General features: G+C 53.6%; 4 protein-coding genes across 5 annotated transcripts; 2 read left to right on the forward strand and 2 right to left on the reverse strand.

Annotated features, from left to right (window-relative positions):
* Positions 1 to 1,315: 1,315 nt before the first annotated feature.
* LOC136301805 (feather keratin 1-like) lies at positions 1,316 to 4,783 on the reverse strand. Its single transcript, XM_066205016.1, has 3 exons — positions 4,759 to 4,783; positions 1,945 to 1,982; positions 1,316 to 1,633 (listed from the first exon to the last, which is right to left on the reverse strand). Exons 1-3 carry the CDS (start codon positions 4,781 to 4,783, stop codon positions 1,316 to 1,318), a joined length of 381 nt encoding a protein of 126 aa, XP_066061113.1.
* On the forward strand, positions 4,218 to 5,078 carry LOC136301806 (feather keratin 1-like). The gene is made up of 2 exons (XM_066205017.1): positions 4,218 to 4,266; positions 4,759 to 5,078. Exons 1-2 carry the CDS (start codon positions 4,218 to 4,220, stop codon positions 5,076 to 5,078), a joined length of 369 nt encoding a protein of 122 aa, XP_066061114.1.
* Positions 5,079 to 7,883: 2,805 nt separating this feature from the next.
* Positions 7,884 to 8,659, reverse strand: LOC136301784 (feather keratin 1-like). The gene is made up of 2 exons (XM_066204990.1): positions 8,582 to 8,659; positions 7,884 to 8,218 (listed from the first exon to the last, which is right to left on the reverse strand). Exons 1-2 carry the CDS (start codon positions 8,657 to 8,659, stop codon positions 7,892 to 7,894), a joined length of 405 nt encoding a protein of 134 aa, XP_066061087.1. The 3' UTR covers positions 7,884 to 7,891.
* Positions 8,196 to 11,620, forward strand: LOC136301786 (feather keratin 1-like). 2 transcript variants are annotated; one of them, XM_066204991.1, is made up of 3 exons: positions 8,196 to 8,220; positions 10,923 to 10,960; positions 11,294 to 11,620. In XM_066204991.1, exons 1-3 carry the CDS (start codon positions 8,196 to 8,198, stop codon positions 11,618 to 11,620), a joined length of 390 nt encoding a protein of 129 aa, XP_066061088.1. The 2 variants fall into 2 exon arrangements, with proteins under 2 accessions (XP_066061088.1, XP_066061089.1); XM_066204992.1 differs by lacking the exon at positions 8,196 to 8,220 and having other exon boundaries at positions 10,868 to 10,960.
* Positions 11,621 to 13,177: the final 1,557 nt, after the last annotated feature.

Genomic DNA, 13,177 nt, shown 5'->3' on the forward strand with positions numbered 1-13,177 from the left:
CTCCCTCTCTTCCCCCAGAGGAAGCACGAGGACATGCACAGGTGGCCTGACAGTGTTCATCTCTGCTGATTGACCTATACTGGACTAAAACCAAAGCAACTTTGCTGGGTGTGATGGGCAGCTATGTTGTCTTAGAAGGTGTCAAGGGCTCTTGAAGAGTCCCATGATCCACAAAATTACATGATCCAGTGTGAAGCTCCCCCCTCCAGGGGAGGAACCTGGGAGCCTTCAACTGTAACTGAGTAAATAGAAACCAAATAGATTTTATGTGCTGTGGATTTTCCCAAGGATTTTCTCCCACCAGTTCCTTGGGACTTCCCCCACCACCTCACAGGTCCAGTCTGCAACTACTTTGACCAAGACTGTGCAGCCACCAAGTCTCATCACAGGACCTATGGCTGGAGAGATCTTCACAATCTTGCCCTTTATCTCTCTTCCTTTCTTTTGCCTTGTGCATGTCCCTGGGTGTTGGGGTTGCATTTTCATCTTGCAATGTTTTGATTTTGTTGAATTGCTTTATAGAACAATAGCCAAAATTATTACAGATGTGTCTTCCCGTGCAATCACATTGTTCTACAATAAACTCTCTGTGTATACTTACAAACATCCATCATTCTGTGTTGGTTCTCTCTAATCAATCCCAAGGGATGTATTAACAAGGACCTGGGTTACCCCTCACCTTCTGCAGTGGGTCATAACACAAACACATGGACTAGGATACAAAGCAGCAATACCGTGATAAAGCATAATCAACTCTCACGTCTTAAAGGCCACTCAGACACCTTCTCCTAAATCTGTCACACGGAACCATCCCTGGGAAGCAGCTCTCTCCATGGGAATCTTGAGAGACTGACAACAGGGAAAGGATGACACAGAGGCATGGGCTGGGATGCAACAGAAATTTAATGAATCAAAAGATGAGAACAAGGTTGTTCTGAGTGGAGGCCTCAGTGTGGAGAATACCAGGATCAGCAAAGAATCTCCATCGCATGGCTGTGCCAGAGATCCCAGCAGGTGTCCCTCTTCCTGATCCAGAGAGGGAGCAGGGCCAGCAGGTCCTCCCCTGGATGGCTGTGAGGGGCTCACAGCCCAGGGCAGCACAAGGCAACAAGGACACAGGAGGGAAAGGAGAGAGTGGCAGAGGGCAGAGGCAGGGATGGGCTGTGCTTCCCAAGAGCCCAGGCCGGCCCCGTCCTTCTGCAAGCGCTGCTGGGGTTGCTCAGCCCCTCAGGAAGCAACAAGGCCATGCTGCGTCCCCAGGGCGGTTCCATCCCGGGATTCCCTGGGTTCCTTCCCAGGGCCATGGCCAGCAGCTTTAGCAGGGGAGGCCACAGAGGCCACTGCCCAAGCCCGAGAGGCCAAAGCCCCCAGAGCTGATGGGCACTCCCTGAGAGCTGAGGATGCTGCCAACAGCCGCAGAGGTGGAGGATCCCACCACAGTGTTCTGTGGGAAGGAGCTGAGGATGGGGCCGGGCAGGGTCACCACCACGGGCGAGGGCTGGATGGCCACGGTGGAGTCCTGGCACTGCCTGACACAGGGCTCATTGCAGCTGTTGGCCAGCGGGGTGGGGCCGCAGGGCTGGCAGGGCCGGCACGGGCTGTAGCAGGACATGTCTTGGGGCTGCAGAGGCACCTGGCAGAGAGATAAGGGGGAAGCAGAGCACACGGAGTGGGTGAGGATCTGCCTGTCACCCCACCATGTGGATGACCCTGTTTCTCTTAGTGCAAAAGGCTCCCCAAATCATGACAGAGTCCATAGAGATCCCCACCTCACCAACAGCTCAGGAGACCCCTCAGCCAAGCCCCAGTGTCTGTCTCTGCCACACCTTCTGCCTCTTTCCCTCACCCATGGCAAGGAGCCCCAGTGCCCAGCTGAAGACAAGTAATGTGCTTAGAAATGCATCCAGAGAAGGACAAGGAGGAGGAGAAATGCTCCAAACTCACCTTATTCCCAAGGAGCAGGAGACGGGAAGAGTGGATGAGAGAGTGAGGAGAAGGAGCCGCTTTTATACTGCTCCTGCAGCGCCCCAGGCCTACAGTAACTGCACAGGGCAACAATTTTCCTACAGACTCATCTCCAAAGCCAAATATGCTCCCTAATGCCACAGGGTGTGTTTTGTTTTCCATCAAGGCTGTCATTTAATTTCCTCGTTTCTGACATCCCCACTAGGTCATGAAGATCCCTTTCATGTTCAGGGATGAGAAGCCAAATGATTTTTTGTGCAGGCAGGCACACATGAGTAATGGTTGGACTCAATGGAGGTCTTTGCCAATCCTTGTGATTCTGTGATTCAACAATTCTCTGATCATTGGCAGGATTGAAGTCTCAAACAGAGCCCTGTGCCGTTGGGTTCCTCCTCAATATCTGGAGGAAGTGTTGGGTGTCTGGACCGTTCCTTGTTCCTCCCTCTCTCCTCACCCACCATGCCCTTTGGCTGCACAATGTGGAGCCTGACCTGGATGACACAAGCACAGGTCACTTTTCCAACACATGCTGTCAGTGCTGAGAACACATGTGACATGTGAGGGAGCTGCCAAGCATCCATTCTTCCCAGGGCCAGGATGGAGCTGCCCTTGCTGGAGGGGGATTCAGCCCTGCCTGGGACAGGCCTGCAGACATCACACCCTCCTGGCTTGGCCTCACACCAAAAGGCTGACACACGGCCGACCCAAAATTAGAGTGTGACTTTGCCACAGGTAGGGAGAGTCTCTCCCTGCAAATGTGCCTACTGAAGGCATTCCCTTCTCCTCCTGGGACGCGTCCCAGCTGCCTCCATGTCTGTGGGGCAGGGAAGAGCATCAGTCCTTGGAGTAGTCTCAGAGCTGGTTTTGTACCCAGGGCTTTTCTGGGTGTATTCCCTTCCTGAGCATCCCCAGGCATGTGGCACTGCAGTTTCCCCAAAGCTCTCACATGTTGGGGGAATGGAGGAGATTTCCCTCCCTCTCCAGTGGTGCTGGGTTTGTTCAGCACCATTTTTCAGTCCCAAAGGCCTGAAGAGTGCAAAGAGCTTTGGACCCCAGGATGTGTCCAAAGGAGTGGGGCTGTGTTTTCTGAAAGCCCTTCTTTCAGCTCCTGGGCCTCCAGGAGATCTCCTCTTCACAGCCAGGTGTCTTTGACCAGGAAGAGGAGTCCTTGTGTCCATTCTGTCCTGCCATCAGCTTCTCATCCTGTTTTCCTGTGTTTTGCCTTGACATTCCTTGCTAATTTTAACCAAGAGGTGCCTCTAAGATGCTGCCAGCTTTTTGGATCTCTTGCTCTTCATAGGTGCCTGTGAAGGCACATCTGACCTGCCAGATTCCAGAGTGGGTCGAAGAGTTGGCATGTTTGAAGTCCAGGGTCTGTACAGTGCTATTTGTATCCTCCTTGACCATCTCTTTCTGCCAGTCCTCAGCTGCATTCCCTGACTGCCAGCACATCCCAAAGGGAGTTTAGAAATGTTTTCACCGACACCAAGGCTCCTGTGCCTATCGCCAGATCACACACTTACATTGGTCCAGTCTGTTTAAATGTTCCCACAGCGGATCCTTCTGCTCTTCTCTGGGGTGGTTTTTCCCTACCCCTGTTTCTGAGGAATATCAGCAACCTTATGCTGTGAGAGGAAATGTTGCCAGCAAAGACCAAGGCCCAGAAACTTTGGAGAACCTTCCCCTTTCCTGTAACCCCTGCCCCCTGTGAAGCTGCCCCAGTCAGCCTTGGATCAAGCCTCCCTTTTGCTGTTTCCCTGTGTGCAAGATCTTGTTTGCCACCACAAGCTTTCCTGATTCAGCTCCAGGTGGGCTTTGGCTTTCCAGCCCCAACCTGGGAACACTCAGCCTGGCAAACATTCTACATCAGCAAAGGGCATCAAGAGGAAGGGAGAGGAAAGCATTTCCCTGGAGAAGAAGTGTCCAGTGGGTGTTGCAGTGAGGTGAGAGGGAGGAGAGAGCAGCAGGCAGGACGTGCTGCGAGGAGAGGAGCCTTTGGGTGCTCTACTGCTCTGTGCAGGGCAGGGCAGAGCTGGGGCTGTCCCTGCAGAGGCAGCTGCCAACAATGGCAAGGCACTGTCCCGAGCCAACATCCCCTGCCTGCACGGGCCCCTCCGGCATGGGGGGCGCATCCTGTGCCTGCACGGACACGCTCTGATCCCGGGTGTGCTCAGGCCTCGCAGGGCACACGTGAAAGGAGCTGCAGCACAGACCAAGCATGTCAGAAATGAGGAAATGAAATGGCAGCGTTGATGGAGATCAAACCACAACGTGTGGCGTTAGGGAGGAGATTTTGCTTTGGAGGTGAATGTGTTGGAAAATTACTGCCTTTGTGCACTGCCTGTGGGCCTGGGGCAGTGCAGGAGCAGTATAAAAGGGGGACCTTCTCCTTGCTCTCTCATTCACTCCTCTCACCTCCATCTCCTTGGCATCAAGGTGAGTCTGAAACCCTTTCTTTTCTTCCGCCTTTGAGCTTTCTGATCACATTGTCTGCTTTAATGCCATGTGGGTTTTTGAGAACAGCTTGTTATGGGAGGGGGAAGGGGCAGAAGTAGTGCATGGAGAAAGGCTGGGTTTTGTCTGAGATGTTTCCTGAGTTCTGGCCTAGGTGTGGACGTCCCTGGGCTTGGTCACTCTTCAGGAGATTCTTGGGGGCTTCAGCAAACACTGAGGATACTGGGCCTCTCGAAGGAAAGAAGCTGGGCTTCTCTTTGCCCTTCTTCGTCATCGTGCACCAACAGATGTCTCTGACATAGCCCTTTCTCAACTCTGCTTCCCCCTTCCCTCTCTCCCAGGTGCATCTCCAGCCCCAAGACATGTCGTGCTACACCCCGTGCCGGCCCTGCCAGCCCTGCGGCCCCACCCCGCTGGCCAACAGCTGCAATGAGCCCTGTGTCAGGCAGTGCCAGGACTCCACCATCATCATTGAACCCTCGCCCGTGGTGGTGACCCTGCCCGGCCCCATCCTCAGCTCCTTCCCACAGAACACTGCCGTGGGATCCTCCACCTCTGCTGCTGTTGGCAGCATCCTCAGCTCTCAGGGAGTGCCCATCAGCTCTGGGGGCTTTGGCCTCTCGGGCTTGGGCAGTGGCCTCTGTGGCCTCCCCTGCTAAAGCTGCTGGCCATGGCCCTGGGAAGGAACCCAGGGACTCCCGGGATGGAACCGCCCTGGGGACGCAGCATGGCCTTGTTGCTTCCTGAGGGGCTGAGCAACCCCAGCAGCGCTTGCAGAAGGACGGGGCCAGCCTGGGCTCTTGGGAAGCACAGCCCATCCCTGCCTCTGCCCTCTGCCACTCCATTCTTTCCCTCCTGTGTCCTTGTTGCCTTGTGCTACCCTGGGTTGTGAGCCCCACACAGCCATCCACCTGCTGACTCCACCCCTCTGTGGGGACCTGCTTGGAAAACACACCTTGGAGAACAAGCAAGTGTTGTTTGCCCCTGGTGCTCTCTGCATTGGCATCTCTGCTTGGATTGACCTAGTTTTCCTGTTTTGACTCAATAAAGTTCTTTTGCATCGCAGCCCATGTTTTCCTCTCATTTATTTCCCTACAGATCCTCTCCCAACATGCCCAGAAAGAGAGATGTTGCTCAGGGCTGGTTGTGGGAGGGGGCTGTGGGGAATGGTTGTTCACAGGGTGTTAACACAGGCTCAATTTAAATATTCTTAGTCATGCAATTGGTAACTCTGTTTTCTAATTTTCTCCACTGACCTTGGGCTGGACAGCATGGCCCAATGCTCTTCAATGATCACAACGATGAGAAAGATGATTTTTGTTCTTCCCCTAAAGCATTCTCTTCTCTCCACTCAGCAATGAGCCTTCCCTGCATTTCCTGAGCCTTCAGCCTCTTCTCTCCAGCCAAGTGCTCTGATCTCTTCACCATCCTGGCCACCTTACACCAAACTCACTCCACTTGGTCCCGGTGGTTCTTGCATTACAGCCCGTGCCCAACACGGGGATGGCACCAGGCGAATGCTGAGCAGAGCAGCATCGTCGTTCCCACCCTTCTCCTGGCGCCCCTTCTGCTGGGACAGCCCAGAATCCTTCCAAAAAACAGCACAAGGAGAGAGGGCATGGAGGTTTTTGGGTCAGTTCATCAGCGAGGTTTTCTTCCACTGCTCCTGGAGAGGAGTCCTTCCCCTGTGAGGCTGTGGGGTCCCTCCCACGGGAGACAGTTCTCCATGAACTTCTGCGGCCTGGGTGCACTCTCACAAGCAGCAGGTCTACAGCACCTGCTGCAACATGAGTCCCTCCCACGGGCAGACAGTCCTCCCAGAACTGCTGCAGCGTGGGTCTCTCTTTCCACGGGGTGCAGCCCTCCAAGGACAGGCTGCTCCAGCTTGGAAGCAGGGCCCCCACTCTCCGCCAGGTCTTCCACTGGATCACAGCCTCCTCCAGGCACCCACCTGCTCCAGAATGGGCACCTCCCTCATGGGCTGTGGGTGGATCTCCGCATTCCCTGTGGATCCCCACAGGCTGCAGGGGCACAGCTGCTTCACCATGGTCCTCACCAGAGCCTGCAGAGGAATCTCAGCTCTGGTGTCTGGAGCGCCTCCTGCCCCTCCTTCTCCCCTGACCATGGTGTTGCCATGTTGTTTTCCTTCACATGTTCCCACCTCTTCCTCTTCTCTGACTAGAAGCATAACTGTGTGACTTTGTTTTAAATTTCTTCTTAAATATATCATCACAGAGGTGTTACCAGCCTCTAATTGGCCCAGTCTTGGCCAGCAGCGTGTCCATCCTCAAAGCCACTAGAGATTGGCTCCGCTGGACATGGTGAAAATTTCCAGTAGCTTTTCCACAGGAGCCATCTTTGTGGTCCCCAGCTACCAAAAACCAGGCAGTGCAAAAGCAATACATTGGGTAATTTTATTCTGTTCATGGGTAATTCTATTCTATTCTATTCTATTCTATTCTATTCTATTCTATTCTATTCTATTCTATTCTATTCTATTCTATTCTATTCTATTCAGCCCTGCCAGGAAGGGCTTGGGGCTGCCTGTGGGATGACAGGCCTGCCACAAACCAGAACCGTGCTCTGGCAGCCCAGAAAGCCAACTGTGTCCTGGGCTGCATCCAAACCAGCTCGGGCAACAGGATAAGGAAGGGCATTCTGCCATGCTCAGGTGACATCCCACCTGCAGAGCTGCCTCCGGCTCAGGGGTCCCAGCACAGGAAGGACATGGAGCTGTTGGAGCAAGTCCAGAGGAAGCCAAGATTATCAGAGGGATGGAGCAGCTCTGCTGTGAGGAAAGGCTGGGAGAATTGGGAATGCTCAGCCTGGAGAGGAAAAGCTTTGGGGTGATGTAATTGTGGCCTTGCAGTACCTGAATTTACAGTCAAGATGGGGAGAGACTGTTTACAAGAATATGTAGTGACAGGACAAGGGCGAGTGGCTTCACACTGACAGACAGTAGATTCAGACTGTACACTAAGAAGTAATCCTTCATTATAAAAGGGTGGTGAGGCCCTGGCACAGGTTGTCCAGAGATGCTGTGGCTGCCCCTGGATCCCTGGAAGTGTTCAAGGCCAGGCTGAGATGGGGCTTGGAGCAATCTGGGATGGTGGAAGGTGTCCCTGCCCATGACAAAGGGGTGGGGACTGGGTGATCTTTAAGGTACTTTTCGAGATAACCCATTCTGGGATTTTCTCCTTCCTTTCAGATCCATTGGGACAGGGAAACTCAGAACCCAGAGTCACTCAGAGCACACTGAACACAACCAATGCCAGGCTGTGCTGACAGCCAGTGCAAAACCAGCCCAAACAACCCCTCCCAGGAACAGCCCTGGGCAACCTCTCTGCCCTGGGAGAGTGTCTGCAGGGCAAAGGATGACACAAAGGCATGGGCTGGGATGCAGCAAAATTTAATGAGTCAAAAGAGGGAGAAGAGGGGGATGCAGGAGGAGGCCACTGTGCCGGGAGCAGCTTTAGCAGGGGAGGCCCCTCCTGCCACAGAGGCCACTGCCCAAGCCCGAGAGGCCAAAGCCCCCAGAGCTGATGGGCACTCCCTGAGAGCTGAGGATGCTGCCAACAGCAGCAGAGGTGGAGGATCCCACGGCGGTGTTCTGTGGGAAGGAGCTGAGGATGGGGCCGGGCAGGGTCACCACCACGGGCGAGGGCTGGATGGCCACGGTGGAGTCCTGGCACTGCCTGACACAGGGCTCATTGCAGCTGTTGGCCAGCGGGGTGGGGCCGCAGGGCTGGCAGGGCCGGCACGGGGTGTAGCAGGACATGTCTTGGGGCTGCAGAGGCACCTGGCACAGAGAGCAGAGGAAAGAAAATCACAAGAAGTGGGTAAGGATCCAACTGTCACCCCACCATTAGGGAGCCAAGGCATGAGCTGCGAGTGGGAGCTGAAGGCTGGCTCTGGAGGCACATGGGCTCTTTCCCCCACACAAACCCCACCCTCAAGCCCCGTGGACTCAAGCCCAGGGATGTCCCCAACCAGCCCAGAACTGGGGCAATACTTCTGCCAAGTCCCACAAGTCACACACCTCCCACTCCTTTCCTCCTCTCACAAAAAGCATCTGCAAGATCTCACATGGGATAAAGTCACAGCTATGTGCAGAGAAATCCCAGAGGAGAAGGACAAAATGGGGAATAGGCTTCAAACTCACCTTGTTCCAAGGAGATGGAGGTGAGCGGAGTGAATGTGAGAGTGAGGAGAAGAACCTGCTTTTATACAGCTCTTGCATTGCCCCAGGCCCACAGTCCTGCGCAAGGGCATTAATTTTCCAACAGACTCACCTCAAAAACAAAATATCCTGTGTAATGGCACAGATTCAGGTTATGTTTCCGTCTACCTTGCCATTTCATTTCCTCCTTTCTGACATTCTTGCCCAGGATCCTTTTATGTTCCACAATAAGAAGTCTAAGAATACCCCAGGCAGAATCATGTCAGTTGGGCCATAGGTGTTGGAACAGTCCCATGCAGGCAGGAGATGTTGGCCTGGGGCAGTGAAGTGCACTTATTTTCATCTGCCTGTGTAAAAAGTGCCCAAGCTTTGCTTCCAGCAACATATGTGACCACAGTCCCCAAAAGTTCCTCCTGCTTAGGGATGTGTCACTTGCTTCTCTCTCTTCCCTCTTTCTCCAAGAGTCACGAGCTGCAGCATCACCACGCAGCCTGGCTGGGTCAATGTTTCAGCTCTCTTCCTCTTGATGACCTTTGTTCCGGGGGGACGTTTGCCAGGCGGTTGGAGTATCCAGGCTGGGATTAGGGAAGCCAAACCCCACCTGCAGCTGAATCAGGCAAACCATGTGGAGGGCAACAAGAAGGTCTTCAAGGAAGGGGGAGAACTGGCCAAAGGCAGCTTCAGTTTTCAACAGTGCAGCTCCCCTGAAGGCAGGGATTACATGCCTGGCAGAGGTACTCCAGGGTCTCTTGGACTTCTTCTTTACTGGCAGGAATTCCTTTCAGGAATCTGAGTTCCTGATGGTCCTCGGGTTGTCAGGATATAGGAAGACTTCCCCACAGTGCAACAGGACAAGAGTGGGAACATTTAAACAGCTTTGCCTGACACAAGTGTGTCTGATTTGATACTGTGCATGCAGGAGGGATGGTTGGTGTCAGGTAAAGGTCACTTTCAACTCCCTTTGAAATCACAGCTGTCACAAAAAGCATGTGAGCACTGGAAACGAGCTGGAGGACTTGGCCCATGCAAGTTTTTCTGCCTTCAAGAAGGTGGCAAAAAGTAAGTCTTGCCCTCCAAAAGGAGAAAATCTTGAATTACTGGGTACAGAATTCTGCTGTGATTTTACAGCCTTAAAACTCTGCAGTGCCATGTGCCTGGGGATGCTCAGGGGGGGATGTGCTCAGAAAAGCCCTGGGTACAAAACCAACTCTGAGACTACACCAAGGACTGATGCTCTTCCCTGCCCCACAGACATAGAGGCAGCTGGGACGCATCCCAGGAGGACAAGGGAATGCCTTCAGTAGGCAAATTTCCTGAGGGAGAGTCTCCCTGCCTGTGGCACGTCACACTCTAATTTTGGACTGACCACGTGTCAGCCTTTTGGCATCCTGTGTGCTGGCCCACATCCCACACTGAATTCCCCTGCTGTCAGGGCAGGCCCACCATGTCCCAGGTAAACCATCTCTGAGCACTGGAGTACAACTCCAGGCAGTCCCACAGCCATCTCCCTCTCCATGACCTGGCTGTCAGCACTCCCTCAGCCCAGGGAGCTTGCAGGACTGTCATGGTGTTTGCATAAAGAGTCCAGGTCTTTGACTCTGCTGCTTGCAGTGCCCAAAACTACTGCTAGAGCTCATGGTGGTATCAGGAGAGTAGAAGTCCAAGGTTTATTGAGGAATCAAGGAATTTGAAAGAACAACATTGTTCTGTGAGCCTAATGATAATATAGCTTGTGGACCCCAGAGACTGTCACAAGGAAGGGATGACTTTCAAGTGGCAATTGTTTCCTCAGAAGGAGATTTCCTTGAGGGAAGGCATCTGACAACAGCAGTGCAGCCCACCTGTGTAGAGAGACAATGCCCAGTGGCTCCTGGCATGAGCAGGGGAGCAGCAGGGAGGGACAGGGATGGGCTCCATAATTTGTCACAGTGGCCTTTAGGTATCCAAGAGCCACTGCCTTGGAGGGAAGATGTGCATGGCGTCCTACACAGGGAGCTGAAAAGAGGTCGGCCCAGACCCCACCAGATCTTCCAGACCCCAGGCCCCTCCGGGGAGTGGAGCACATCTTCTGAATGCACTGGTGTATACCAGAGCAGGGCTCCTCAACCAGGTACTTGAAAGGTGCCTCTGTGACCTAGGGGGTGAGTCAGAAATGAGCAAATGAAATTGCAGAGTTGATGGAAACTAAAACACAACCTGGGGCATTAGGTCAAATATTTTGCTTCAAAGATGAGTCTGTAGGAAAATTGCCATCCTCATGTGGTCACTGTGGGCCTGGGGTGGTGCTAGAGCAGTATAAAAATGGGCCCTTCTCACCACTCTCTTATCCACTCGTCTCTTCTCCATCTCACTGGGAACAAGGTGAGTTTGGAGCTGTTTCTTGTCCTCCTTCTCATTCTCCTTGTCCTTCTAGTCTTTCCACATAATCCTCTTTTGAGACTTCTTCTCATATGCCCAAGACCCAGTACTGGGCCTTGAGGCTGCTTATTATGGGAGAGGGAAAGTATACCATGGAAAAGAATGAATATAGAACAAGGTACTTCCTAAACTACAGGCTGATTGAGTTCCTCCATGGACTTGATTATTTTTGGAGGGACTCACTGGGGCTGAGCAAAAGGATCTCCCTCATTTTGAGGCGACAAGTTGCATTTCAAACCCCTATCATGCCTTGATTCTCCCTTCTCTCTCTGCCAGGTGCCTCTGCAGCCCCAAGACATGTCCTGCTACACCCCGTGCCGGCCCTGCCAGCCCTGCGGCCCCACCCCGCTGGCCAACAGCTGCAATGAGCCCTGTGTCAGGCAGTGCCAGGACTCCACCGTGGCCATCCAGCCCTCGCCCGTGGTGGTGACCCTGCCCGGCCCCATCCTCAGCTCCTTCCCACAGAACACTGTGGTGGGATCCTCCACCTCTGCGGCTGTTGGCAGCATCCTCAGCTCTCAGGGAGTGCCCATCAGCTCTGGGGGCTTTGGCCTCTCGGGCTTGGGCAGTGGCCTCTGTGGCAGGAGGTGCTTCCCCTGCTAAAGCTGCTCCCTGCACTGTGGCCTCCTCCTGCGTTCCCCTCTTCTCCCTCTTTTGACTCATTAAATTTTGCTGCATCCCAGCCCATGCCTTTGTGTCATCCTTTGCCCTGCAGACACTCTCCCAGGGCAGAGAGGTTGCCCAGGGCTGTTTCTGGGAGGGGTTGTTGGGGCTGGTTTTGCACTGGCTGTCAGCACAGCCTGGCATTGGTTGTGTTCAGTGTGCTCTGAGTGACTCTCTGGGTTCTGAGTTTCCCTGTCCCAATGGATCTGAAAGGAAGGAGAAAATCCCAGAATGGGTTATCTCGAAAAGTACCTTAAAGATCACCCAGTCCCCACCCCTTTGTCATGGGCAGGGACACCTTCCACCATCCCAGATTGCTCCAAGCCCCATCTCAGCCTGGCCTTGAACACTTCCAGGGATCCAGGGGCAGCCACAGCATCTCTGGACAACCTGTGCCAGGGCCTCACCACCCTTTTATAATGAAGGATTACTTCTTAGTGTACAGTCTGAATCTACTGTCTGTCAGTGTGAAGCCACTCGCCCTTGTCCTGTCACTACATATTCTTGTAAACAGTCTCTCCCCATCTTGACTGTAAATTCAGGTACTGCAAGGCCACAATTACATCACCCCAAAGCTTTTCCTCTCCAGGCTGAGCATTCCCAATTCTCCCAGCCTTTCCTCACAGCAGAGCTGCTCCATCCCTCTGATAATCTTGGCTTCCTCTGGACTCGCTCCAACAGCTCCATGTCCTTCCTGTGCTGGGACCCCTGAGCTGGAGGCAGCTCTGCAGGTGGGATGTCACCTGAGCATGGCAGAATGCCCTTCCTTATCCTGCTGCCCGAGCTGGTTTGGATGCAGCCCAGGACACAGTTGGCTTTCTGGGCTGCCAGAGCACAGTTCTGGTTTGTGGCAGGCCCAAGCCCTTCTTGGCAGGGCTGAAGAGAAGAGAAGAGAAGAGAAGAGAAGAGAAGAGAAGAGAAGAGAAGAGAAGAGAAGAGAAGAGAAGAGAAGAGAAGAGAAGAGAAGAGAATTACCCATGAACAGAATAAAATTACCCAATGTATTGCTTTTGCACTGCCTGGTTTTTGGTAGCTGGGGACCACAAAGATGGCTCCTGTGGAAAAGCTACTGGAAATTTTCACCATGTCCAGCGGAGCCAATCTCTAGTGGCTTTGAGGATGGACACGCTGCTGGCCAAGACTGGGCCAATTAGAGGCTGGTAACACCTCTGTGATGATATATTTAAGAAGAAATTTAAAACAAAGTCACACAGTTATGCTTCTAGTCAGAGAAGAGGAAGAGGTGGGAACATGTGAAGGAAAACAACATGGCAACACCATGGTCAGGGGAGAAGGAGGGGCAGGAGGCGCTCCAGGCACCAGAGCTGAGATTCCTCTGCAGGCTCTGGTGAGGACCATGGTGAAGCAGCTGTGCCCCTGCAGCCTGTGGGGATCCATGGGGAATGCAAAGATCCACCCACAGCCCATGAGGGAGGTGCCCGTGCTGGAGCAGGTGGGTGCCTGGAGGAGGCTGTGATCCAGTGGAAGACCTGGCGG

Source organism: Chamaea fasciata, unplaced genomic scaffold, assembly GCF_029207755.1.
Source record: "Chamaea fasciata isolate MVZ Bird 193981 ecotype frontalis unplaced genomic scaffold, bChaFas1.0.hap1 SCAF_27, whole genome shotgun sequence".
In the NCBI taxonomy this organism is placed as follows: domain Eukaryota; kingdom Metazoa; phylum Chordata; class Aves; order Passeriformes; family Sylviidae; genus Chamaea; species Chamaea fasciata.